The 24,647-nt window shown below is 49.1% G+C and overlaps 1 protein-coding gene across 1 annotated transcript in view; it reads right to left on the reverse strand.

The window, feature by feature from the left end:
• Positions 1-211: 211 nt before the first annotated feature.
• DRC7 (dynein regulatory complex subunit 7) overlaps positions 212-24,647 on the reverse strand; it is a 64,234-nt gene continuing 39,798 nt past the window's right edge. The window contains exons 13-18 of the mRNA XM_069739602.1: positions 7,217-7,432; positions 6,909-7,019; positions 6,722-6,832; positions 6,459-6,653; positions 793-932; positions 212-706 (exon numbers count right to left, since the gene is read on the reverse strand). Coding sequence (XP_069595703.1) covers positions 616-706; positions 793-932; positions 6,459-6,653; positions 6,722-6,832; positions 6,909-7,019; positions 7,217-7,432 — 864 coding nt within the window. The 3' untranslated portion in view covers positions 212-615. The remainder of the gene's footprint in view (positions 707-792; positions 933-6,458; positions 6,654-6,721; positions 6,833-6,908; positions 7,020-7,216; positions 7,433-24,647) is intronic.

Genomic DNA, 24,647 nt, shown 5'->3' on the forward strand with positions numbered 1-24,647 from the left:
TGATGTCACTGCTGTATAATATAACTGATATCTGGGGAGCGGTGATGTCACTGCTGTATAATATAACTGATATCTGGGGAGCGGTCATGTCACTGCTGTATAATATAACTGAGATCTGGGGAGAGGTGATGTCACTGCTGTATATAATAACAGATCTGGGGAGCGGTGATGTCACTGCTGTATAATATAAGCATCGGTATTTGCAGCTCTATTGGAGTTGTCTGTGTTTCTTTTATTTCATCTTTTTCAGTCTATTACAACTTATTTCTTGTTGTTGCCGCAGTGTTGGTCACATAAGGCTACGTTCACATTTGCGTTGTGCGATGTTGCGTCCGAGACGCAACGCACAACGCAAAACAAAATGCACGCTAAAACGCAGCGTTTTGCGACACATGCGTTCTTTTTTGCATGCAAAAAAAAATGCAACTTGCTGCGTTCCCTGCACCCCTACGCTTGCGGCAAAAAAAACCCGCATGCGTCGCAAAACGCAGCACAACGCATGTCCATGCGCCCCCCATGTAAAATATAGGGGCGCATGACGCATGCGTCGCCGCAGTTGCGCCCGACGCAACGCAAATGTGAACGTAGCCTAACTGCGGTCTCATTCCAGGATTACTATGGAGGGAGCAGCTGCTCGTTCAGACGAGGGTCCTTGTTGAGCCGATCCTCCAGAGCCTGGAACTTCTGAGGAGCCAATCGCTTGTGTCTAAGAGGACAGAGAAGAGGATATTGGGTGAGCTGCGCCATTAAAGTGGTCATCACATAACCTGAAGCAGCGCTGTGACGTCCCACCTGTTGAGTCTGGTCTCCAGGATCTGGATCTGGAACATGGCCTCAGAGCAGAACTCCAGGTATGCCTCCTCATCCTCCCTCGTCATGGATGGCTGGTTCTGGTGGTACCACTGCTGCTTCTTTTGTAGCTCTTGTGTCTCCTTATATGGGTCAGATATGGAGGTGTAAACAGTTAGATCCAGAAATATTAGGACGTTGGTCACAAGTTTTGACATTTTACCCGTTTACCAGAACATATTTCAGATCGAGTCCTGTCGCCAATATGGACGTAAAGGGTAAACTTTCAGCTTTAATTTGAAGCGATTCCCATCCTGAGTGGAGGACGGGGTTAGGAATTACAGCCCTGTCATAATATGGAGCTGCCTCCTATTAAAGGGACTAGAATTAATTTAACATTTATCTCAGATGCTCTTTAATGAGCTTCATGGGCATTCCCCTCATTATTCTATTATCGATTAAGCAGGTAAAAGGTCTGGAGCTGATTCTAGGATTAGAATTTGTATTTGGAAGCTCTTGCTGTGAACCCACAACATGCGGTCAGAGGAGCTCCTAATCAAGGAGAAACAGACCATCATTAGGCTGAAAAAAATCAGATCCATCAGAGAGAGCAGACATGTTAGGAGCGGCAAAATCAACAGTTTTTACACTCTGTAAAAAAATAAAAAAGATCTCCCTGGTGAGCTCAGGAACTCAGAAAGGCTGGGATGTCCACAGTAGACAAAAGATGATCACAAAATCCTTCCCAGTGTCATGATAATGTGAATTTGCCATGTTTGAGTATTTGCCTAGCTTTACAAGACACACACTGCGAGCTATGTGTGTGTGTGAAGAATAATTTTTATTGCCCCTGCAAATAGCAGTCTCTGCGAAGGCTGCTCCTTTCTCCCTCCTCCCATCTAGTACTAGTTGAAACTGGTATAGTCTCTCTCAAAAGGAATAGATTTCTTTGTTCGATTAAAGTTATATATCGCGGCACCGATTTGGGCTAGAAATATATGAATTACATATTCCAGATGTCCATCGGTAGACCTATCACCCACTGAAAGCTCATGCAGCTAGGCGCAACGAGTGCAAAGTGCAGATTTCTCCTGAACAGAGTGGAATAGTTAGTTTGAGTTTGGAATCATTAGAAAGCTAATTTCAATATAAGATGAGTAATGTGTGTGCCGTTATTCTGCTATAATACTCATAACTTGAGAACCTAAGTTTTCTTACCAAAATGTGCACCCTGGCAGCTAGGGGAGGGTGCAGGTAAACCAGCCCCTTTACTGATGTCACAAGCCCAGAAGTATAAGTTACTGCTCTCAGCCCAGCCTTCATTCTTACCTGGGAAGCTGCTGCTACAAGACCCTCAATGCACTGTGATGTCTGGCTCCTCCCACCAGCATGGTTAGCCTGGAATGACCTAACCAATATGTGAGTGTTCATTTCTGTTTTAATCCTATTTATTTATAATCGCTTTGTACATATTTTGATTGTCTCATAGTGCAAAATCTTTTTATACCTTTTATTAACACTGCCTAACTTTTTTGGAGTAAAATATAAAATTTATTGGTCTCGTCTTCTCCATGCTCTATAGCGAATTTACACGTGCCTGAAGTTAATTACACTACTAATTTGAGTTGGCTCTGGACCAGTTAATCCTTGTGAAAATCGGAGCTGGTGGCAGCGACTTTGTCCTATGCGATTGGGCTTCTTTGCAGCGACCAGCGGCATTAATAATTATTGTTCCCACATGTGTGGGAATAGTTATTTCGCCCTCGCTGTAGCGTGCCCAATAGCCAGTACATAGCAGGCAGCCTTTCTGGCGACTAATTACCCTAGGTGCAGTACCTAACCTGACCTGAGGGTAAAGGGGGGGCGCCAGAGAGCTGCAAGTTCCAAAGCGAAACTGGAAAGCGAGATATACATAAATCCCTGCAGTTAGTGACATATTGTAGCAGCAGTGGGATATCTAAAATAAGCCCCTGCGGTAAATTGATAGGTCAATAGCCTTGCTTGTGTTTTCATCACATTGTTAGCAGCGGAGGGATAACTAAGATAAGCCCCCCATGACATGGGATAGACGTGCGCCGGCCAAAGGTCACCCCCCTTTTTCGTGACACTCAGTAACTAAGACTACCATATACAGAGGAATTATAATAATAATAATTTTTTATTTATATAGCGCCAACAAATTCCGCAGCGCTTTACAAGCGAAGAATTCACGAGAGCCAATATAGAGAGTTCACCACAAGGTGAAAACCATTAATCAGCAGGAAAATTGGCCAGATTAGACATTGCCAAAAAACATCTAAAGAAGCCACCCGGATCTGGAAAAACAAAACTAAGATCAACCCATACCAGAATGATGGGAAGAAGACCGTCTGCAGAAGGCTCGGAGCGGCACCGTATCCACGTTACATCCTGCGTAACACATGGTGGAGGCGATGGGATGGCGCGAGCATGCATGGTGGCCAATGGCACCGGGTCACTAGTGGTTATTGGTGATGTGACTGAGGACAGAAGCGGCCGGATGAATCCTGGTACAGGGCGAGACTTTCTGCTCAGATCCACAAAATGCAGCAAGGATGATTGGACGACGCTTCATAGGACAGACGGACAATGACCCAAAACATTCTGCGAAAGCAAAGAAGTGGAATATTCTGCAGTGGCCGAGTCCTCACCAGATCTTATCGAGCCCCATTTCACCGATTGAAGACAAAACTGAAGGTAGAAAGAGCCGCAAACAAGATGAAACTGAAGTAACTGCAGGAATGGCAGCAAAACCTCACACTGGAGACCAGCGATTGTGCCATCTATGGCCTCCAGACATCAGGCCGTCATTGCTGCAAAGCCTCACACAGAAGACCAGCGATGGTGCCATCCATGGCCTCCAGACATCAGGCTGTCATTGCTGCAAAACCTCACACCGGAGACCAGCGATGGTGCTGTCCATGGCCTCCAGACATCAGGCTGTCATTATACAAAGCCTCACACCGGAGACCAGCGATGGTGCTGTCCATGGCCTCCAGACATCAGGCTGTCATTGCTGCAAAACCTCACACTGGAGACCAGCGATGGTGCCATCTATGGCCTCCAGACATCAGGCCGTCATTGCTGCAAAACCTCACACCGGAGACCAGCGATGGTGCTGTCCATGGCCTCCAGACATCAGGCCGTCATTGCTGCAAAGCCTCACACCGGAGACCAGCGATGGTGCTGTCCATGGCCTCCAGAAATCAGGCTGTCATTATACAAAGCCTCACACCGGAGACCAGCGATGGTGCTGTCCATGGCCTCCAGACATCAGGCTGTCATTGCTGCAAAACCTCACACCGGAGACCAGCGATGGTGCTGTCCATGGCCTCCAGACATCAGGCTGTCATTATACAAAGCCTCACACCGGAGACCAGCGATGGTGCTGTCCATGGCCTCCAGACATCAGGCTGTCATTGCTGCAAAGCCTCACACAGAAGACCAGCGATGGTGCCATCCATGGCCTCCAGACATCAGGCTGTCATTGCTGCAAAACCTCACACCGGAGACCAGCGATGGTGCTGTCCATGGCCTCCAGACATCAGGCTGGCATTATACAAAGCCTCACACCGGAGACCAGCGATGGTGCTGTCCATGGCCTCCAGACATCAGGCTGTCATTGCTGCAAAACCTCACAAAGGAGACCAGCGATGGTGCTGTCCATGGCCTCCAGACATCAGGCTGTCATTGCTGCAAAACCTCACACCGGAGACCAGCGATGGTGACATCCACTGCCTCCAGACATCAGGCTGTCATTATACAAAGTCTCACACCGGAGACCAGCGATGGTGCCATCCATGGCCTCCAGACATCAGGCTGTCATTGCTGCAAAACCTCACACCGGAGACCAGCGATGGTGACATCCACTGCCTCCAGACATCAGGCTGTCATTATACAAAGTCTCACACCGGAGACCAGCGATGGTGCTGTCCATGGCCTCCAGACATCAGGCCATCATTGCTGCAAAGCCTCACACCGGAGACCAGCGATGGTGACCTCCACTGCCTCCAGACATCAGGCTGTCATTGCTGCGAAGCCTCACACCAGAGACCAGCGATGGTGACATCCACTGCCTCCAGACATCAGGCTGTCATTATACAAAGTCTCACACCGGAGACCAGCGATGGTGCTGTCCATGGCCTCCAGACATCAGGCCATCATTGCTGCAAAGCCTCACACCGGAGACCAGCGATGGTGCCATCCATGGCCTCCAGACATCAGGCCGTCATTGCTGCAAAGCCTCACACCAGAGACCAGCGATGGTGACATCCACTGCCTCCAGACATCAGGCCGTTATTGCTGCAAAGCCTCACACCGGAGACCAGCGATGGTGCTGTCCATGGCCTCCAGACATCAGGCCGTCATTGCTGCAAAGTCTCACACCGGAGACCAGCGATGGTGCCATCCACTGCCTCCAGACATCAGGCCATCATTGCTGCAAAGCCTCACACCGGACCCCAGCGATGGTGCAGTCCATGGCCTCCAGACATCAGGGCATCATTGCCACAAAGCCTCACACCGGACCCCAGCGATAGTGCCATCCACTGCCTCCAGACATCAGGCCGTCATTGCTGCAAAGCCTCACACCGGAGACCAGCGATGGTGACGTCCATGGCCGCCAGACATCAGGCCGTCATTGCTGCAAAGCCTCACACTGGAGACCAGCGATGGTGACGTCCATGGCCGCCAGACATCAGGCCGTCATTGCTGCAAAGCCTCACACCGGAGACCAGTGATGGTGACATACATGGCCTCCAGACATCAGGCTGTCATCATACAAAGCCTCACACCGGAGACCAGCGATAGTGCCATCCACTGCCTCCAGACATCAGGCCGTCATTGCTGCAAAGCCTCACACCGGAGACCAGCGATGGTGCCGTCCATGGCCTCCAGACATCAGGCCGTCATTGCTGCAAAGCCTCACACCGGAGACCAGCGATGGTGACGTCCATGGCCGCCAGACATCAGGCCGTCATTATACAAAGCCTCACACCGGACCCCAGCGATAGTGCCATCCACTGCCTCCAGACATCAGGCCGTCATTATACAAAGCCTCACACCGGACCCCAGCGATAGTGCCATCCACTGCCTCCAGACATCAGGCCGTCATTGCTGCAAAGCCTCACACCGGAGACCAGCGATGGTGCCGTCCACAGCCTCCAGACATCAGGCCGTAATTGCTGCAAAGCCTCACACCGGAGACCAGTGATGGTGACAAACATGGCCTCCAGACTTCAGGCCGTCATTGCTGCAAAGGATTCTCTAGAAAAGGTTATCAAACATGGACATTTTATTTGAGAAGGTGAATTTGTCCAATTACTTCCGAGCCCCTGAAATGAGGATTTGTACAAAAATGGCTGTAATTCCTAAATGTTTCACAGGAGATTTCTGTTCAACTCCATTAATTAAACCTGAAAGTATCCACTTTAAATAGCAAAATTTCGGCCTGCAGAGTTGAAATCACGAGGATTCATTACTGGACAAAGATTTGTGTATATGCGATACACAGTGCCCATATATACAGCGTGGAAACCTCATTTGTCCGCAAGATGTAAGAGGATCTCCGGTGCTGGCTGCGGCCGGCATGCAGCGACACTGGGGACACTTGTAGGTGGGTCAGATGTCCCGATCATGTGACCCCTCGTTACCTTTTCGAAGCGCGCCTGGATGAGGTTGGCCTGCTGCACCAGCCTGTTCTTGAGGTCGCGCAGGCAGTCGTCCTTCACCTGCTGGGCCTGCAGCCTTGTCAGCTTCTCGGGGTCTCCCACAGGTGCCAGGTACGGCGCCAAATAATCCCGGCAGAGCTCGGCACGGCGCTCCTGTTCCTGCTGGGCAGCGCGTTGCTGAGATGAGACAGCGACACATTAGCCCTGTGACCCCAGGAGGCAGACACCTACACTGCACCACTCACCTGCATTGTGCGCTGCTCTTGGCTACTTCTATTCCTCTCGGTGTCAAAGATGGAAATGATCAGCTGCGGCTCTGCCTCCTCCTGAGCCCTCCGGTACAGGATCTCCAGCAGCTGCGGTGCAGAGTACCCCCATTATCCTCACCCTCCATGTATTCACGCGCTCACTATGACAGGTGCTGTCTCGTACCTCGGCCTCGGCCCTGCGCACCGCCTCCTGTGCGCACTGCTCCCCCTGCTGGAGATGTACTAGAGTCTCATAGACGTAGAGTTGTTTCGTGAATTTCTCTAGTGGCTCAACCTGGTGGACAACAGAGCAGAGTGCAAGAATCATCAGCGGTCTGTACTGATCCACCCTCTCCAAGAACTGAGCCCACGGCTGCCGTCTTCTGATCCAGGTGTCAAAATCCCTCCTTAAAGTGAGCAGATCCACAGAGCCCTCCACCACCCCTGGATGCACCAAGTGGCAGGCAGCGCCCCTCCTAACATCTGTGGTACCTGGTAGGAGACGCAGGTCTCGGGACTCAGCACCACGTGTGCCCCCTTCTCCCCAAGGTTGGCCGGCTTCAAGAAATCCCAGGTGGAGGTGGTGATGTGGTCGTCCTGCCGGTGGCAGCGGACATGGATGCGACCCTCAGCTATCAGAAAGATCCGTTCCGCCACATCCTCATTGGCTGCCTTGCTGGAATTCCTATGGAAACGTTCTAGAATTTTCTGGAAACGAAAAAATGGAGGAGATTTCCAAATATAAAGAATCCACAATAAATGGCTGAAATATTTTGCCAGAGAGCCTGTATTACACGTGATATCCTCCCAGAGCACCTATATTACACGTGATATCCTCCCAGAGCACCTGTATTACACGTGATATCCTCCCAGAGCACCTGTATTACACGTGATATCCTCCCAGAGAGCCTGTATTACACGTGATATCCTCCCAGAGAGCCTGTATTACACGTGATATTCTCCCAGAGAGCCTGTATTACACGTGATATCCTCCCAGAGAGCCTGTATTACACGTGATATCCTCCCAGAGAGCCTGTATTACACGTGATATCCTCCCAGAGCACCTGTATTACACGTGATATCCTCCCAGAGCACCTGTATTACACGTGATATCCTCCCAGAGCACCTGTATTACACGTGATATCCTCCCAGAGCACCTGTATTACACGTGATATCCTCCCAGAGCACCTGTATTACACGTGATATCCTCCCAGAGCCTGTATTACACGTGATATCCTCCCAGAGAGCCTGTATTACACGTGATATCCTCCCAGAGCGCCTTTATTACACGTGATATCCTCCCAGAGCGCCTGTATTACACGTGATATCCTCCCAGAGCACCTGTATTACACGTGATATCCTCCCAGAGAGCCTGTATTACACGTGATATCCTCCCAGAGAGCCTGTATTACACGTGATATCCTCCCAGAGAGCCTGTATTACACGTGATATCCTCCCAGAGCACCTGTATTACACGTGATATCCTCCCAGAGCACCTGTATTACACGTGATATCCTCCCAGAGCACCTGTATTACACGTGATATCCTCCCAGAGCACCTGTATTACACGTGATATCCTCCCAGAGCACCTGTATTACACGTGATATCCTCCCAGAGCCTGTATTACACGTGATATCCTCCCAGAGAGCCTGTATTACACGTGATATCCTCCCAGAGCGCCTTTATTACACGTGATATCCTCCCAGAGCGCCTGTATTACACGTGATATCCTCCCAGAGCACCTGTATTACACGTGATATCCTCCCAGAGCACCTGTATTACACGTGATATCCTCCCAGAGCACCTGTATTACACGTGATATCCTCCCAGAGAGCCTGTATTACACGTGATATCCTCCCAGAGCACCTATATTACACGTGATATCCTCCCAGAGCGCCTGTATTACACGTGATATCCTCCCAGAGAGCCTGTATTACACGTGATATCCTCCCAGAGAGCCTGTATTACACGTGATATCCTCCCAGAGCACCTATATTACACGTGATATCCTCCCAGAGCGCCTGTATTACACGTGATATCCTCCCAGAGCACCTGTATTACACGTGATATCCTCCCAGAGAGCCTGTATTACACGTGATATTCTCCCAGAGAGCCTGTATTACACGTGATATCCTCCCAGAGCGCCTGTATTACACGTGATATCCTCCCAGAGAGCCTGTATTACACGTGATATCCTCCCAGAGCACCTGTATTACACGTGATATCCTCCCAGAGCACCTGTATTACACGTGATATCCTCCCAGAGCACCTGTATTACACGTGATATCCTCCCAGAGCACCTGTATTACACGTGATATCCTCCCAGAGAGCCTGTATTACACGTGATATCCTCCCAGAGCACCTGTATTATACGTGATATCCTCCCAGAGAGCCTGTATTACACGTGATATCCTCCCAGAGAGCCTGTATTACACGTGATATCCTCCCATAGAGCCTGTATTACACGTGATATCCTCCCAGAGCACCTGTATTACACGTGATATCCTCCCAGAGAGCCTGTATTACACGTGATATCCTCCCAGAGAGCCTGTATTACACGTGATATCCTCCCAGAGCGCCTGTATTACACGTGATATCCTCCCAGAGAGCCTGTATTACACGTGATATCCTCCCAGAGCACCTGTATTACACGTGATATCCTCCCAGAGCGCCTGTATTACACGTGATATCCTCCCAGAGCACCTGTATTACACGTGATATCCTCCCAGAGAGCCTGTATTACACGTGATATCCTCCCAGAGAGCCTGTATTACACGTGATATCCTCCCAGAGAGCCTGTATTACACGTGATATCCTCCCAGAGCGCCTTTATTACACGTGATATCCTCCCAGAGCACCTGTATTACACGTGATATCCTCCCAGAGCACCTGTATTACACGTGATATCCTCCCAGAGAGCCTGTATTACACGTGATATCCTCCCAGAGAGCCTGTATTACACGTGATATCCTCCCAGAGAGCCTGTATTACACGTGATATCCTCCCAGAGCACCTGTATTACACGTGATATCCTCCCAGAGCACCTGTATTACACGTGATATCCTCCCAGAGAGCCTGTATTACACGTGATATCCTCCCAGAGCACCTGTATTACACGTGATATCCTCCCAGAGAGCCTGTATTACACGTGATATCCTCCCAGAGCACCTGTATTACACGTGATATCCTCCCAGAGCACCTGTATTACACGTGATATCCTCCCAGAGCGCCTGTATTACACGTGATATCCTCCCAGAGAGCCTGTATTACACGTGATATCCTCCCAGAGCACCTGTATTACACGTGATATCCTCCCAGAGAGCCTGTATTACACGTGATATCCTCCCAGAGCACCTGTATTACACGTGATATCCTCCCAGAGCGCCTGTATTACACGTGATATCCTCCCAGAGCACCTGTATTACACGTGATATCCTCCCAGAGAGCCTGTATTACACGTGATATCCTCCCAGAGCACCTGTATTACACGTGATATCCTCCCAGAGCGCCTGTATTACACGTGATATCCTCCCAGAGCACCTGTATTACACGTGATATCCTCCCAGAGAGCCTGTATTACACGTGATATCCTCCCAGAGCACCTGTATTACACGTGATATCCTCCCAGAGCACCTGTATTACACGTGATATCCTCCCAGAGCGCCTGTATTACACGTGATATCCTCCCAGAGAGCCTGTATTACACGTGATATCCTCCCAGAGCACCTGTATTACACGTGATATCCTCCCAGAGAGCCTGTATTACACGTGATATCCTCCCAGAGCACCTGTATTACACGTGATATCCTCCCAGAGCGCCTGTATTACACGTGATATCCTCCCAGAGCACCTGTATTACACGTGATATCCTCCCAGAGAGCCTGTATTACACGTGATATCCTCCCAGAGCACCTGTATTACACGTGATATCCTCCCAGAGCGCCTGTATTACACGTGATATCCTCCCAGAGCACCTGTATTACACGTGATATCCTCCCAGAGAGCCTGTATTACACGTGATATCCTCCCAGAGCACCTGTATTACACGTGATATCCTCCCAGAGAGCCTGTATTACACGTGATATCCTCCCAGAGCACCTGTATTACACGTGATATCCTCCCAGAGAGCCTGTATTACACATGATATCCTCCCAGAGAGCCTGTATTACACGTGATATCCTCCCAGAGAGCCTGTATTACACGTGATATCCTCCCAGAGCACCTGTATTACACGTGATATCCTCCCAGAGCGCCTGTATTACACGTGATATCCTCCCAGAGAGCCTGTATTACACGTGATATCCTCCCAGAGCGCCTGTATTACACGTGATATCCTCCCAGAGCACCTGTATTACACGTGATATCCTCCCAGAGCACCTGTATTACACGTGATATCCTCCCAGAGCACCTGTATTACACGTGACATCCTCCCAGAGCACCTGTATTACACGTGATATCCTCCCAGAGAGCCTGTATTACACGTGATATCCTCCCAGAGCGCCTGTATTACACGTGATATCCTCCCAGAGCACCTGTATTACACGTGATATCCTCCCAGAGAGCCTGTATTACACGTGATATCCTCCCAGAGCGCCTGTATTACACGTGATATCCTCCCAGATCACCTGTATTACACGTGATATCCTCCCAGAGAGCCTGTATTACACGTGATATCCTCCCAGAGCGCCTGTATTACACGTGATATCCTCCCAGAGCGCCTTTATTACACGTGATATCCTCCCAGAGAGCCTGTATTACACGTGATATCCTCCCAGAGAGCCTGCATTACACGTGATATCCTCCCAGAGAGCCTGTATTACACGTGATATCCTCCCAGAGAGCCTGCATTACACGTGATATCCTCCCAGAGAGCCTGTATTACACGTGATATCCTCCCAGAGAGCCTGTATTACACGTGATATCCTCCCAGAGCGCCTGTATTACACGTGATATCCTCCCAGAGAGCCTGTATTACATGTGATATCCTCCCACAGAGCCTGTATCACATGTGATATCCTCCCAGAGCACCTGTATTACACGTGATATCCTCCCAGAGCACCTGTATTACACGTGATATCCTCCCAGAGCGCCTGTATTACACGTGATATCCTCCCAGAGAGCCTGTATTACACGTGATATCCTCCCAGAGAGCCTGTATCACATGTGATATCCTCCCAGAGAGCCTGTATTACACGTGATATCCTCCCAGAGAGCCTGTATTACACGTGATATCCTCCCAGAGCGCCTGTATTACACGTGATATCCTCCCAGAGCACCTGTATTACACGTGATATCCTCCCAGAGAGCCTTTATTACACGTGATATCCTCCCAGAGAGCCTGTATTACACGTGATATCCTCCCAGAGAGCCTGTATTACACGTGATATCCTCCCAGAGAGCCTGTATTACACGTGATATCCTCCCAGAGCGCCTTTATTAAACGTGATATCCTCCCAGAGAGCCTTTATTACACGTGATATCCTCCCGGAGAGCCTGTATTACACGTGATATCCTCCCAGAGAGCCTGTATTACACGTGATATCCTCCCAGAGAGCCTGCATTACACGTGATATCCTCCCAGAGAGCCTGTATTACACGTGATATCCTCCCAGAGAGCCTGTATTACACGTGATATCCTCCCAGATCACCTGTATTACACGTGATATCCTCGCAGAGAGCCTGTATTACACGTGATATCCTCCCAGAGAGCCTGTATTATTACACGTGATATCCTCGCAGAGAGCCTGTATTACACGTGATATCCTCCCAGAGCACCTGTATTACACGTGATATCCTCCCAGAGAGCCTGTATTACACGTGATATCCTCCCAGAGCGCCTGTATTACACGTGATATCCTCCCAGAGCACCTGTATTACACGTGATATCCTCCCAGAGAGCCTGTATTACACGTGATATCCTCCCAGAGAGCCTGTATTACACGTGATATCCTCCCAGAGAGCCTGTATTACACGTGATATCCTCCCAGATCACCTGTATTACACGTGATATCCTCCCAGAGCGCCTGTATTACACGTGATATCCTCCCAGAGAGCCTGTATTACACGTGATATCCTCCCAGAGAGCCTGTATTACACGTGATATCCTCCCAGAGCGCCTGTATTACACGTGATATCCTCCCAGAGAGCCTGTATTACACGTGATATCCTCCCAGAGCGCCTGTATTACACGTGATATCCTCCCAGATCACCTGTATTACACGTGATATCCTCCCAGAGCGCCTGTATTACACGTGATATCCTCCCAGAGAGCCTGTATTACACGTGATATCCTCCCAGAGAGCCTGTATTACACGTGATATCCTCCCAGAGAGCCTGTATTACACGTGATATCCTCCCAGAGAGCCTGTATTACACGTGATATCCTCCCAGAGAGCCTGTATTACACGTGATATCCTCCCAGAGCGCCTGTATTACACGTGATATCCTCCCAGAGAGCCTGTATTACATGTGATATCCTCCCACAGAGCCTGTATCACATGTGATATCCTCCCAGAGCACCTGTATTACACGTGATATCCTCCCAGAGAGCCTGTATTACACGTGATATCCTCCCAGAGAGCCTGTATCACATGTGATATCCTCCCAGAGAGCCTGTATTACACGTGATATCCTCCCAGAGAGCCTGTATTACACGTGATATCCTCCCAGAGCGCCTGTATTACACGTGATATCCTCCCAGAGCACCTGTATTACACGTGATATCCTCCCAGAGCACCTGTATTACACGTGATATCCTCCCAGAGAGTCTGTATTACACGTGATATCCTCCCAGAGAGCCTGAATTACACGTGATATCCTCCCAGAGAGCCTGTATTACACGTGATATCCTCCCAGAGAGCCTGAATTACACGTGATATCCTCCCAGAGAGCCTGTATTACACGTGATATCCTCCCAGAGAGCCTGTATTACACGTAATATCCTCCCAGAGAGCCTGTATTACACGTGATCTCCTCCCAGAGAGCCTGTATTACACGTGATATCCTCCCAGAGCGCCTGTATTACACGTGATATCCTCCCAGAGAGCCTGTATTACATGTGATATCCTCCCACAGAGCCTGTATCACATGTGATATCCTCCCAGAGCACCTGTATTACACGTGATATCCTCCCAGAGCACCTGTATTACACGTGATATCCTCCCAGAGAGCCTGTATTACACGTGATATCCTCCCAGAGAGCCTGTATCACATGTGATATCCTCCCAGAGAGCCTGTATTACACGTGATATCCTCCCAGAGAGCCTGTATTACACGTGATATCCTCCCAGAGCGCCTGTATTACACGTGATATCCTCCCAGAGCACCTGTATTACACGTGATATCCTCCCAGAGAGCCTGAATTACATGTGATATCCTCCCAGAGAGCCTGTATTACACGTGATATCCTCCCAGAGAGCCTGTATTACACGTGATATCCTCCCAGAGAGCCTGTATTACACGTGATATCCTCCCAGAGAGCCTGTATTACACGTGATATCCTCCCACAGAGCCTGTATCACATGTGATATCCTCCCAGAGCACCTGTATTACACGTGATATCCTCCCAGAGAGCCTGAATTACATGTGATATCCTCCCAGAGAGCCTGTATTACACGTGATATCCTCCCAGAGCACCTGTATTACACGTGATATCCTCCCAGAGCACCTGTATTACACGTGATATCCTCCCAGAGAGCCTGTATTACACGTGATATCCTCCCAGAGAGCCTGTATTACACGTGATATCCTCCCAGAGAGCCTGTATTACATGTGATATCCTCCCAGAGCACCTGTATTACACGTGATATCCTTCCAGAGCACCTGTATTACACGTGATATCCTCCCAGAGAGCCTGAATTACATGTGATATCCTCCCAGAGAGCCTCTATTACACGTGATATCCTCCCAGAGAGCCTGTATTACACGTGATATCCTCCCAGAGCACCTGTATTACACGTGATATCCTCCCAGAGCACCTGTATTACACGTGATATCCTCCCAGAGAGCCTGTATTACACGTGATATCCTCCCAGAGAGCCTGTATTACACGTGATATCCTCCCAGAGAGCCTGTATTACACGTGATATCCTCCCAGAGCACCTGTATTACACGTGATATCCTCCCAGAGAGCCTGTATTACACGTGATATCCTCCCAGAGCACCTGTATTACACGTGATATCCTCCCAGAGAGCCTGTATTACACGTGATATCCTCCCAGAGAGCCTGTATTACACGTGATATCCTCCCAGAGCACCTGTATTACACGTGATATCCTCCCAGATCACCTGTATTACACGTGATATCCTCCCAGAGCCTGTATTACACGTGATATCCTCCCAGAGAGCCTGTATTACACGTGATATCCTCCCAGAGAGCCTGTATTACACGTGATATCCTCCCAGAGAGCCTGTATTACACGTGATATCCTCCCAGATCACCTGTATTACACGTGATATCCTCCCAGAGAGCCTGTATTACACGTGATATCCTCCCAGAGCACCTGTATTACACGTGATATCCTCCCAGAGAGCCTGTATTACACGTGATATCCTCCCAGAGAGCCTGCATTACACGTGATATCCTCCCAGAGAGCCTGTATTACATGTGATATCCTCCCAGAGAGCCTGTATTACACGTGATATCCTCCCAGAGAGCCTGTATTACACGTGATATCCTCCCAGAGCACCTGTATTACACGTGATATCCTCCCAGAGAGCCTGTATTACACGTGATATCCTCCCAGAGAGCCTGTATTACACGTGATATCCTCCCAGAGAGCCTGAATTACACGTGATATCCTCCCAGAGAGCCTGTATTACACGTGATATCCTCCCAGAGAGCCTGTATTAGACGTAATATCCTCCCAGAGCACCTGTATTACACGTGATATCCTCCCAGAGAGCCTGTATTACACGTGATATCCTCCCAGAGAGCCTGAATTACACGTGATATCCTCCCAGAGAGCCTGTATTACACGTGATATCCTCCCAGAGAGCCTGTATTAGACGTGATATCCTCCCAGAGCACCTGTATTACACGTGATATCCTCCCAGAGAGCCTGTATTACACGTGATATCCTCCCAGAGAGCCTGTATTACACGTGCTATCCTCCCAGAGCACCTGTATTACACGTGATATCCTCCCAGAGCACCTGTATTACACGTGATATCCTCCCAGAGAGCCTGTATTACACGTGATATCCTCCCAGAGAGCCTGTATTACACGTGATATCCTCCCAGACAGCCTGTATTACACGTGATATCCTCCCAGAGAGCCTGTATTACACGTGATATCCTCCCAGAGCACCTGTATTACACGTGATATCCTCCCAGAGAGCCTGTATCACATGTGATATCCTCCCAGAGAGCCTGTATCACACGTGATATCCTCCCAGAGCGCCTGTATTACACGTGATATCCTCCCAGAGCACCTGTATTACACGTGATATCCTCCCAGAGAGCCTGTATTACACGTGATATCCTCCCAGATCACCTGTATTACACGTGATATCCTCCCAGAGCGCCTGTATTACACGTGATATCCTCCCAGATCACCTGTATTACACGTGATATCCTCCCAGAGAGCCTGTATTACACGTGATATCCTCCCAGATCACCTGTATTACACGTGATATCCTCCCAGAGAGCCTGTATTACACGTGATATCCTCCCAGAGAGCCTGTATTACACGTGATATCCTCCCAGAGCGCCTGTATTACACGTGATATCCTCCCAGAGAGCCTGTATTACACGTGATATCCTCCCAGAGAGCCTGTATTACACGTGATATCCTCCCAGAGAGCCTGTATTACACGTGATATCCTCCCAGAGAGCCTGTATTACACGTGATATCCTCCCAGAGAGCCTGCATTACACGTGATATCCTCCCAGAGAGCCTGTATTACACGTGATATCCTCCCAGAGCGCCTTTATTACACGTGATATCCTCCCAGAGAGCCTTTATTACACGTGATATCCTCCCAGAGAGCCTGTATTACACGTGATATCCTCCCAGAGAGCCTGTATTACACGTGATATCCTCCCAGAGCACCTGTATTACACGTGATATCCTCCCAGAGGGCCTGCATTACACGTGATATCCTCCCAGAGAGCCTGTATTACACGTGATATCCTCCCAGAGAGCCTGTATTACACGTGATATCCTCCCAGAGGGCCTGCATTACACGTGATATCCTCCCAGAGAGCCTGTATTACACGTGATATCCTCCCAGAGAGCCTGTATTACACGTGATATCCTCCCAGAGGGCCTGCATTACACGTGATATCCTCCCAGAGAGCCTGTATTACACGTGATATCCTCCCAGAGAGCCTGTATTACACGTGATATCCTCCCAGAGCGCCTGAATTACACGTGATATCCTCCCAGAGAGCCTGTATTACACGTGATATCCTCCCAGAGAGCCTGTATCACATGTGATATCCTCCCAGAGAGCCTGTATTACACGTGATATCCTCCCAGAGAGCCTGTATTACACGTGATATCCTCCCAGAGAGCCTGTATTACACGTGATATCCTCCCAGAGAGCCTGTATTACACGTGATATCCTCCCAGAGAGCCTGTATTACACGTGATATCCTCCCAGAGAGCCTGTATTACACGTGATATCCTCCCAGAGAGCCTGTATTACACGTGATATCCTCCCAGAGAGCCTGTATTACACGTGATATCCTCCCAGAGAGCCTGTATTACACGTGATATCCTCCCAGAGAGCCTGTATTATTACACGTGATATCCTCGCAGAGAGCCTGTATTACACGTGATATCCTCCCAGAGCACCTGTATTACACGTGATATCCTCCCAGAGAGCCTGTATTACACGTGATATCCTCCCAGAGCGCCTGTATTACACGTGATATCCTCCCAGAGCACCTGTATTACACGTGATATCCTCCCAGAGAGCCTGTATTACACGTGATATCCTCCCAGAGAGCCTGTATTACACGTGATATCCTCCCAGATCACCTGTATTACACGTGATATCCTCCCAGAGCGCCTGTATTACACGTGATATCCTCCCAGAGCACCTGTATTACACGTGATATCCTCCCAGAGCGCCTGTATTACACGTGATATCCTCCCAGAGCACCTGTATTACACGTGATATCCTCCCAGAGAGCCTGAATTACATGTGATATCCTCCCAGAGAGCCTGTATTACACGTGATATCCTCCCAGAGCACCTGTATTACACGTGATATCCTCCCAGAGAGCCTGTATTACACGTGATATCCTCCCAGAGAGCCTGTATTACACGTGATATCCTCCCAGAGAGCCTGTATTACACGTGATATCCTCCCAGAGCACCTGTATTACACGTGATATCCTCCCAGAGCACCTGTATTACACGTGATATCCTCCCAGAGAGCCTGTATTACACGTGATATCCTCCCAGAGCACCTGTATTACACGTGATATCCTCCCAGAGAGCCTGTATTACACGTGATATCCTCCCAGAGCACCTGTATTACACGTGATATCCTCCCAGAGCACCTGTATTACACGTGATATCCTCCCAGAGCGCCTGTATTACACGTGATATCCTCCCAGAGAGCCTGTATTACACGTGATATCCTCCCAGAGCACCTGTATTACACGTGATATCCTCCCAGAGAGCCTGTATTACACGTGATATCCTCCCAGAGCACCTGTATTACACGTGATATCCTCCCAGAGCGCCTGTATTACACGTGATATCCTCCCAGAGCACCTGTATTACACGTGATATCCTCCCAGAGAGCCTGTATTACACGTGATATCCTCCCAGAGCACCTGTATTACACGTGATATCCTCCCAGAGCGCCTGTATTACACGTGATATCCTCCCAGAGCACCTGTATTACACGTGATATCCTCCCAGAGAGCCTGTATTACACGTGATATCCTCCCAGAGAGCCTGTATTACACGTGATATCCTCCCAGAGAGCCTGTATTACACGTGATATCCTCCCAGAGCGCCTTTATTACACGTGATATCCTCCCAGAGCACCTGTATTACACGTGATATCCTCCCAGAGCACCTGTATTACACGTGATATCCTCCCAGAGAGCCTGTATTACACGTGATATCCTCCCAGAGAGCCTGTATTACACGTGATATCCTCCCAGAGAGCCTGTATTACACGTGATATCCTCCCAGAGCACCTGTATTACACGTGATATCCTCCCAGAGAGCCTGTATTACACGTGATATCCTCCCAGAGAGCCTGTATTACACGTGATATCCTCCCAGAGAGCCTGTATTACACGTGATATCCTCCCAGAGCGCCTTTATTACACGTGATATCCTCCCAGAGCACCTGTATTACACGTGATATCCTCCCAGAGCACCTGTATTACACGTGATATCCTCCCAGAGAGCCTGTATTACACGTGATATCCTCCCAGAGAGCCTGTATTACACGTGATATCCTCCCAGAGAGCCTGTATTACACGTGATATCCTCCCAGAGCACCTGTATTACACGTGATATCCTCCCAGAGCACCTGTATTACACGTGATATCCTCCCAGAGAGCCTGTATTACACGTGATATCCTCCCAGAGCACCTGTATTACACGTGATATCCTCCCAGAGAGCCTGTATTACACGTGATATCCTCCCAGAGCACCTGTATTACACGTGATATCCTCCCAGAGCACCTGTATTACACGTGATATCCTCCCAGAGCGCCTGTATTACACGTGATATCCTCCCAGAGAGCCTGTATTACACGTGATATCCTCCCAGAGCACCTGTATTACACGTGATATCCTCCCAGAGAGCCTGTATTACACGTGATATCCTCCCAGAGCACCTGTATTACACGTGATATCCTCCCAGAGCGCCTGTATTACACGTGATATCCTCCCAGAGCACCTGTATTACACGTGATATCCTCCCAGAGAGCCTGTATTACACGTGATATCCTCCCAGAGCACCTGTATTACACGTGATATCCTCCCAGAGCGCCTGTATTACACGTGATATCCTCCCAGAGCACCTGTATTACACGTGATATCCTCCCAGAGAGCCTGTATTACACGTGATATCCTCCCAGAGCACCTGTATTACACGTGATATCCTCCCAGAGCACCTGTATTACACGTGATATCCTCCCAGAGCGCCTGTATTACACGTGATATCCTCCCAGAGAGCCTGTATTACACGTGATATCCTCCCAGAGCACCTGTATTACACGTGATATCCTCCCAGAGAGCCTGTATTACACGTGATATCCTCCCAGAGCACCTGTATTACACGTGATATCCTCCCAGAGCGCCTGTATTACACGTGATATCCTCCCAGAGCACCTGTATTACACGTGATATCCTCCCAGAGAGCCTGTATTACACGTGATATCCTCCCAGAGCACCGGTATTACACGTGATATCCTCCCAGAGCGCCTGTATTACACGTGATATCCTCCCAGAGCACCTGTATTACACGTGATATCCTCCCAGAGAGCCTGTATTACACGTGATATCCTCCCAGAGCACCTGTATTACACGTGATATCCTCCCAGAGAGCCTGTATTACACGTGATATCCTCCCAGAGCACCTGTATTACACGTGATATCCTCCCAGAGAGCCTGTATTACACATGATATCCTCCCAGAGAGCCTGTATTACACGTGATATCCTCCCAGAGAGCCTGTATTACACGTGATATCCTCCCAGAGCACCTGTATTACACGTGATATCCTCCCAGAGCGCCTGTATTACACGTGATATCCTCCCAGAGAGCCTGTATTACACGTGATATCCTCCCAGAGCGCCTGTATTACACGTGATATCCTCCCAGAGCACCTGTATTACACGTGATATCCTCCCAGAGCACCTGTATTACACGTGATATCCTCCCAGAGCACCTGTATTACACGTGACATCCTCCCAGAGCACCTGTATTACACGTGATATCCTCCCAGAGAGCCTGTATTACACGTGATATCCTCCCAGAGCGCCTGTATTACACGTGATATCCTCCCAGAGCACCTGTATTACACGTGATATCCTCCCAGAGAGCCTGTATTACACGTGATATCCTCCCAGAGCGCCTGTATTACACGTGATATCCTCCCAGATCACCTGTATTACACGTGATATCCTCCCAGAGAGCCTGTATTACACGTGATATCCTCCCAGAGCGCCTGTATTACACGTGATATCCTCCCAGAGCGCCTTTATTACACGTGATATCCTCCCAGAGAGCCTGTATTACACGTGATATCCTCCCAGAGAGCCTGCATTACACGTGATATCCTCCCAGAGAGCCTGTATTACACGTGATATCCTCCCAGAGAGCCTGCATTACACGTGATATCCTCCCAGAGAGCCTGTATTACACGTGATATCCTCCCAGAGAGCCTGTATTACACGTGATATCCTCCCAGAGCGCCTGTATTACACGTGATATCCTCCCAGAGAGCCTGTATTACATGTGATATCCTCCCACAGAGCCTGTATCACATGTGATATCCTCCCAGAGCACCTGTATTACACGTGATATCCTCCCAGAGCACCTGTATTACACGTGATATCCTCCCAGAGCGCCTGTATTACACGTGATATCCTCCCAGAGAGCCTGTATTACACGTGATATCCTCCCAGAGAGCCTGTATCACATGTGATATCCTCCCAGAGAGCCTGTATTACACGTGATATCCTCCCAGAGAGCCTGTATTACACGTGATATCCTCCCAGAGCGCCTGTATTACACGTGATATCCTCCCAGAGCACCTGTATTACACGTGATATCCTCCCAGAGAGCCTTTATTACACGTGATATCCTCCCAGAGAGCCTGTATTACACGTGATATCCTCCCAGAGAGCCTGTATTACACGTGATATCCTCCCAGAGAGCCTGTATTACACGTGATATCCTCCCAGAGCGCCTTTATTAAACGTGATATCCTCCCAGAGAGCCTTTATTACACGTGATATCCTCCCGGAGAGCCTGTATTACACGTGATATCCTCCCAGAGAGCCTGTATTACACGTGATATCCTCCCAGAGAGCCTGCATTACACGTGATATCCTCCCAGAGAGCCTGTATTACACGTGATATCCTCCCAGAGAGCCTGTATTACACGTGATATCCTCCCAGATCACCTGTATTACACGTGATATCCTCGCAGAGAGCCTGTATTACACGTGATATCCTCCCAGAGAGCCTGTATTATTACACGTGATATCCTCGCAGAGAGCCTGTATTACACGTGATATCCTCCCAGAGAGCCTGTATTACACGTGATATCCTCCCAGAGAGCCTGTATTACACGTGATATCCTCCCAGAGAGCCTGTATTACACGTGATATCCTCCCAGAGCGCCTGTATTACACGTGATATCCTCCCAGAGCACCTGTATTACACGTGATATCCTCCCAGAGAGCCTGTATTACACGTGATATCCTCCCAGAGAGCCTGTATTACACGTGATATCCTCCCAGAGCGCCTTTATTACACGTGATATCCTCCCAGAGAGCCTGTATTACACGTGATATCCTCCCAGAGAGCCTGTATTACACGTGATATCCTCCCAGATCACCTGTATTACACGTGATATCCTCCCAGAGCGCCTGTATTACACGTGATATCCTCCCAGAGAGCCTGTATTACACGTGATATCCTCCCAGAGAGCCTGTATTACACGTGATATCCTCCCAGAGCGCCTGTATTACACGTGATATCCTCCCAGATCACCTGTATTACACGTGATATCCTCCCAGAGCGCCTGTATTACACGTGATATCCTCCCAGAGAGCCTGTATTACACGTGATATCCTCCCAGAGAGCCTGTATTACACGTGATATCCTCCCAGAGAGCCTGTATTACACGTGATATCCTCCCAGAGAGCCTGTATTACACGTGATATCCTCCCAGAGAGCCTGTATTACACGTGATATCCTCCCAGAGCGCCTGTATTACACGTGATATCCTCCCAGAGAGCCTGTATTACATGTGATATCCTCCCACAGAGCCTGTATCACATGTGATATCCTCCCAGAGCACCTGTATTACACGTGATATCCTCCCAGAGAGCCTGTATTACACGTGATATCCTCCCAGAGAGCCTGTATCACATGTGATATCCTCCCAGAGAGCCTGTATTACACGTGATATCCTCCCAGAGAGCCTGTATTACACGTGATATCCTCCCAGAGCGCCTGTATTACACGTGATATCCTCCCAGAGCACCTGTATTACACGTGATATCCTCCCAGAGCACCTGTATTACACGTGATATCCTCCCAGAGAGTCTGTATTACACGTGATATCCTCCCAGAGAGCCTGAATTACACGTGATATCCTCCCAGAGAGCCTGTATTACACGTGATATCCTCCCAGAGAGCCTGAATTACACGTGATATCCTCCCAGAGAGCCTGTATTACACGTGATATCCTCCCAGAGAGCCTGTATTACACGTAATATCCTCCCAGAGAGCCTGTATTACACGTGATCTCCTCCCAGAGAGCCTGTATTACACGTGATATCCTCCCAGAGTGCCTGTATTACACGTGATATCCTCCCAGAGAGCCTGTATTACATGTGATATCCTCCCACAGAGCCTGTATCACACGTGATATCCTCCCAGAGCACCTGTATTACACGTGATATCCTCCCAGAGCACCTGTATTACACGTGATATCCTCCCAGAGAGCCTGTATTACACGTGATATCCTCCCAGAGAGCCTGTATCACATGTGATATCCTCCCAGAGAGCCTGTATTACACGTGATATCCTCCCAGAGAGCCTGTATTACACGTGATATCCTCCCAGAGCGCCTGTATTACACGTGATATCCTCCCAGAGCGCCTGTATTACACGTGATATCCTCCCAGAGAGCCTGAATTACATGTGATATCCTCCCAGAGAGCCTGTATTACACGTGATATCCTCCCAGAGAGCCTGTATTACACGTGATATCCTCCCAGAGAGCCTGTATTACACGTGATATCCTCCCAGAGAGCCTGTATTACACGTGATATCCTCCCACAGAGCCTGTATCACATGTGATATCCTCCCAGAGCACCTGTATTACACGTGATATCCTCCCAGAGAGCCTGAATTACATGTGATATCCTCCCAGAGAGCCTGTATTACACGTGATATCCTCCCAGAGCACCTGTATTACACGTGATATCCTCCCAGAGCACCTGTATTACACGTGATATCCTCCCAGAGAGCCTGTATTACACGTGATATCCTCCCAGAGAGCCTGTATTACACGTGATATCCTCCCAGAGAGCCTGTATTACACGTGATATCCTCCCAGAGCACCTGTATTACACGTGATATCCTTCCAGAGCACCTGTATTACACGTGATATCCTCCCAGAGAGCCTGAATTACATGTGATATCCTCCCAGAGAGCCTCTATTACACGTGATATCCTCCCAGAGAGCCTGTATTACACGTGATATCCTCCCAGAGCACCTGTATTACACGTGATATCCTCCCAGAGCACCTGTATTACACGTGATATCCTCCCAGAGAGCCTGTATTACACGTGATATCCTCCCAGAGAGCCTGTATTACACGTGATATCCTCCCAGAGAGCCTGTATTACACGTGATATCCTCCCAGAGCACCTGTATTACACGTGATATCCTCCCAGAGAGCCTGTATTACACGTGATATCCTCCCAGAGCACCTGTATTACACGTGATATCCTCCCAGAGAGCCTGTATTACACGTGATATCCTCCCAGAGAGCCTGTATTACACGTGATATCCTCCCAGAGCACCTGTATTACACGTGATATCCTCCCAGATCACCTGTATTACACGTGATATCCTCCCAGAGCCTGTATTACACGTGATATCCTCCCAGAGAGCCTGTATTACACGTGATATCCTCCCAGAGCACCTGTATTACACGTGATATCCTCCCAGAGCGCCTGTATTACACGTGATATCCTCCCA

Source organism: Ranitomeya imitator, chromosome 9 (assembly GCF_032444005.1).
Source record: "Ranitomeya imitator isolate aRanImi1 chromosome 9, aRanImi1.pri, whole genome shotgun sequence".
Classification (NCBI taxonomy): domain Eukaryota; kingdom Metazoa; phylum Chordata; class Amphibia; order Anura; family Dendrobatidae; genus Ranitomeya; species Ranitomeya imitator.